The following is a 5366-nucleotide window of genomic DNA, read 5'->3' as shown; positions in this document are numbered from 1 at the left end:
AATTTAAATTTATTTTTCTTAAAAAAACTGTAATTAACAACTGTCCAAAAAATTTTATTGTAAGATTATGATATCTAAATTTTTTTTTGAAGTGAGTGAAGAGACAAATTCAATTAAGGTCCTTTGTGGAGTCCATTGCACTTTGCTCCAAAGTATATATAGAACTGTTTTTACTTTTAAGTGTCATAATGATAGTGATGAAGAGAAATAAAGAAAGAAGCATTCACCCACTCCAACAATAACTTGAAGCTCAATAAATAAACATGTCACAATCAAAGTCCAGTCACACTTAACAAAGTACAAAACCCCACCATCATATCATGGCTACCTAATAATCATGCCATAAAAAAGGTACCTCATATTTGTATTTATAAATAAATGTTGTTCAGTTCCTATGATCACAATTCACAACCACCAATTCCTTCATTCATTCATTCCCTCACTCACAAACAATAATTGAATTGAATGGAGCTTCAGGACAGTGCATTGAATAGGGTATCAATTGGTTTTCCTCTTGGTTTGGGATTTCTATTTGCTTGTTTAATTTTTGTTTGTGGATTCTTTTGTTGCTGCTTACATTGGAAGAAGTTTCAATCTTTGTTTCAATCTTCTTCTGGGGGTATCAATTCTCATCATCAGGCACACACACAACAACAAGCAGATTCAGCTTACTATCAATACAAACTTGATTTTCCTGTTCCGGTAAGTTATCTTATTTACTTAATTATATATTAATATTAATTTCTGAAGTAATTGTAATGTTGAATAATTACCCAGAATTATTGTGAGAATTTCTTTAAGGTGATNNNNCAAACTTTTTATTTATCAAATAGTTTTGCTAAAAGGACTTGGTTAAAATTTGAAAAATTTGTTGATTTTTTTGACATAAATTGTGTTCTAAAGATATTTGTTCAAAAAAATAAACCATGAAAAAATTGAAAATAATGTGACATCATGGGATGGCATGAATAAATTTGTCCTAAACAGATTCCAAATTTCGCTAAATTAAAGTGATTTTGGCATTTTTGTTTGGTTAATTATAGTGGTAAAATTCAATATTGATTAATGGTTTTTTTCCCCTTATTATTGTAAGTAGATGGTGAAGCAGAAGTATGCAGAGAGTTTGCCAGTGCTAATGCCAGGGGATGAGATCCCAAAATTCATAGCCATGGCATGCCCATGTCAGCCTCCAAGAGAAGAAAAGATCACAATTCATGTGCAAAATGATGAAGCACAAAGTGACTTTTGCGGCAGCAACTAAGTGTCGAGAATTCGAGTCTTGCTCGTAGCATAGCAAGTTTTAAAACTCCCGGATAAGATGCTCGTCCAGATGTCTACAAACCAGCAATGGATTAGTCACTGTACTTGACGAGGGGGACCCAAAATTCAAAGTAAACCCTTTTAAGAATTCAGGGTAGTTACCAGTTTATATATATATATAGGGAGAGAGAGAGTGAGAGATTTAGGATCTTTTCTTGTCAATATAGAATAGCAGAGAAGCTCTTTTGATAGATTTGTTGCCGAATGTGAGTGAGATTATTTAATCCTCGAAGCTCACTCAACATGCGACAAAAATAAGTAAGTTGGAAGCCCCATCTTAAAAAATTTTGTTCTCAAATTGGGAAGAAAATGGTTTGAAATATCAATCTTCCTGCCTTTTTTTTCTCTCTTATTTCTTTTCTTTTAAATCCCTTCTCTCTACATAGTTTAAGGACAACTTTCTTGTCCCTTTTTTGTATAGGGTTAATTTCTATGTGTTGTTGGTTGTAAAATAATTTTGTCCTTATATCTAATCAAATATTTTTATAAAAATTTTATTATAAATAATGTTATTCAACTTTCTAGAATTTGACAAAAACCCTTTTAATTTCTTTATAGTAATGTATGGTAATATAAAAAATCTATCCATATATAAGTTAGGAAAAATCTCACGTATACCAGACTATTTTACTGGAAGAGTGAAATTCTAAGTGTTTTGAGCGTTGAGATGAAACAGTATGAGAAATTAAATGGTGGCAATGAAGATGAGAGATATTTAGCTGAAGCATGTCATTATGTGGTTCACGTACGATAGCAAAAAGGTGTAAGACAGTTGCTCAAATGCTACAAGTTTAAATCTTTTTATTAACCAAATTCAACCAAATTAAACAATAAAACTTGACTATTTTTACTGGAAGAGTGAAGTTCTAAGTGTTTTGAGCGTTGATATGAAACAGTATAAGAAATTGAATGGTGGCGATGAAGATGAGAGATATTTAGATGAAGCATGTCATTGTGTGGTCCACGTACGAGAGCAAGAAGGTGTAAGACAGTTGCTCAAATGCTACACGTTTAAATCTTTTTATTAACCAAGTTCAATAAAACTTGAAAAAATTATACTACCATCTTTTTATTAACCAAGTTCAATAAAACTTGAAAAAATTATACTACCATACAAGTCTTTTTGGAAGACAATAAAATCCACTGTAGCGTGCTAACACGCGCATCACTCAACCGTTTTCAAAACGTGCTCTCACTCACCATTATGGAAGACACTCCTTCTTCACGTTCTCCTTTCTCCTCCTCTTCCTTTTTCTTCTTCGCCTTTTTTTTTTGCGTTTCTCTTCCTTTTTTCTTCGCATGTTTCATTTTTATCGTTGTTTTTCTACTACTATTGTTGTTGCTGCATTTTTTTTCTCCTCTTCTTTCTATTGATTTTGCAACATTATATATTTTTTTTCTTTCTTTGTTTGATTTTTTGTAACACCCTAACTTTCAGCACGTCATGATCGTACCAAAAGCAAGCGTTACTGACTTGTTTTCCTTATTTACTATTTAATATTGAGCCTTTAGTTCGATACCGTGTTTCAATTTTTTAAGAAAATGCCGGAAAATATAGTTTCTCATTAATCAAAATCATTCATCAACGAACACAAGTAATAATAATCACATAATTATTAATAATGATAAATATTATACAAAAGATTTCAAATAAGACTCAGTTACAACTCCTATCCCTCTGTATAAAATAAAAACTTAAAGTAATAAGGGCGAAGGAATTCTATGAAAGCAACTCAACACATAGACTTAACTTAAGTAAAACTCATAATCGCCCGTAACTTCAAACTGAATCTCCGAACCTGTGTCACTGAAAGAGTGAAAGATTTTGGGGTGACAACAAACCACTAGTTCTCAGTAGGGAATGAGAATGTTGTAAAAGTAATGATTAACATGTAAATAATTGACTTTACTTAATAAAACTATTTCTTTTTAAACCTTTGGAAATACTTTTTGTTCTTACTTCATATACTGAATTACCTTCTTTAACTTTTTGAACTAAAAACAAATTCCAATTCTCAGTAACTTCAATACACCAACTAATAGCACAAGAAACAGATCAACACACAAACAAATTGCAATAAGACAAACAAGTCAAGCAGCACAATCACAGAGAAAATATAACAAGCAAAACAAGACCAAATGCAAATGTGCAATCAATATGATGCATGTCTGTCCTAAGCAGGCCATGGGCTCATGCGTCGGTTGTCTACCTGCAACCCGACGTTACTCGAAGCGAACTCCGAATATGATTTCTTTACTGTGTCAATTAGACACCTTGACATCACGGTTACCCGTGTCAATTAGGCCTCATCATAATAATGTGCATCACAGTAAAAAACAGTGCTATCAGTTAGGCGAACATTCACGCATTAGCAATCTCAGGCTATCAGATAGGCGGACCCTTTCGCATTAGCAATTTAGCACAAAGGCCCATTCAACATATAATATGCTATCAGTTAGACGGACATTCCCGCATTAGCAATCTCAGGCTATTAGTTAGGCGGGCGCTTCCGCATTAGCACTTTGGCACAAAGGCCCATTCACATTTCATTTTCATAAATCATAATCTACTTCAGTTATTTATTCCACTTTTCATTATTCCTCCACATCACCAATTACATACTCATACCTCTACATCACCGCTTAATTATACATACCTCCGCATCACCTTATTATTATTCACACCTCCGCATCACCACATATTCCTTCACTTATCATACCTCAAAGCATTAGTTTCTAGGCAGCCAAACTTCTTTAACGTTTAATAAAAATTCCTTTCCTTAATAAATTGGACTCAAGTTATTACTTAAACAAGAAACTTTTCTCAATAGAATAAACTTAAAGCATAACTCTTTTCCTGATAAATTGAAAGCCAAATAAAATGAGTTTTAAATCAAATCCTCTTTTGATTAACGCTTTAAGCAAAGCCTCAAAGTTTTATAAAAATTTCTGCAGCATTTCCTCTAAAATTCGGGTTTTGCCACTCTTCAAGGGTCCCAACCAAATCATTTTCAATTCTCAGAAAATCACTTCCAACAAATCAACAAATCAAGTCCAATATCCAAAACACTTATAAATCTTAAATCTAACCAGTTCCGATGTAAAAATCTTTTCCAGTTCTCAATCCATTACCAATAAAACAAATTTTCAATACAAAGCCCTCTTCTTAATGAGTAAATATGTAAACCAAATGTTTTCCAATATAAAATCGTGTCTAAAAATAAGCCTGTAAATCAGATTTTTAATATAAAGTTCCTTCTTAATGTAAATATATAACTAAATCAGGTTTTCAAAACAAAAACACTTTTTCGTATGCTTTTTACAAAAACTTGGACAACATCTCCTTTTAACATTGGACTTTACCACCCATGCGGGCTCCCTCAGATTCCTCACTTCCCAAACCAAACTCAAATCCAACTCCATTCAACAATTATCAATGCAACAATTTCTTCAATATCTAACTCATCATCTTTCAATTTAACAAGTAATACTAATTTAATCACCTTTCACAGCCACAACTCAACCAATTCATCATAATCACACAAAATCAGAATTTCAACAACTCCATCAAAACCAGAAAACCAATATCAAGCACAGCCTCAATTCAAACTCTTCATTCAGTCATTGCAAGCAATCATAAATTATTTGCAAATGTTCACTAGACTTCCGTGGCATTCATAATTTTATAACAGTTAATTTCAAAATAAAACCCTCTACCTCGATGTCGCAATAGCAGGATTTAATGCAGGAATTCCCTTTATCCCCAATTCGTGGCAGCAGCAGCGATTTTAGTAATATTCTCGCAGCAGAAACATTCAATAGCTCTAGACAAGGGCAGCAACGCCGAACAATGACAACAATGACTCTGAAAAACTAAATGAATCAGAAACAGTTGCGGAGTTAGGTGATACAGGGCAGAACCAGAGCAATTCTTCATAAGCTTACCAAAACGAAAGGTAATAGCAACAACGTCTCCAATTCAGTCATCCAACAGGGAGGACACAATCCGGTTCATCACCAATGACGGCAGCAATTGTAAACTCCAG

General features: G+C 33.1%; 1 protein-coding gene across 1 annotated transcript; it reads left to right on the top strand.

The window, feature by feature from the left end:
• LOC107609915 (uncharacterized protein At5g65660) lies at positions 312-1672 on the top strand. Its single transcript, XM_016311973.2, has 2 exons — positions 312-702; positions 1097-1672. Exons 1-2 carry the CDS (start codon positions 466-468, stop codon positions 1259-1261), a joined length of 402 nt encoding a protein of 133 aa, XP_016167459.1. The 5' UTR covers positions 312-465; the 3' UTR covers positions 1262-1672.

This window comes from Arachis ipaensis, chromosome B07, assembly GCF_000816755.2.
Source record: "Arachis ipaensis cultivar K30076 chromosome B07, Araip1.1, whole genome shotgun sequence".
NCBI classification, from domain to species: domain Eukaryota; kingdom Viridiplantae; phylum Streptophyta; class Magnoliopsida; order Fabales; family Fabaceae; genus Arachis; species Arachis ipaensis.
Note: the sequence above shows the minus strand (reverse complement) of the source record. Positions and strands in the feature narration are given on the sequence as shown.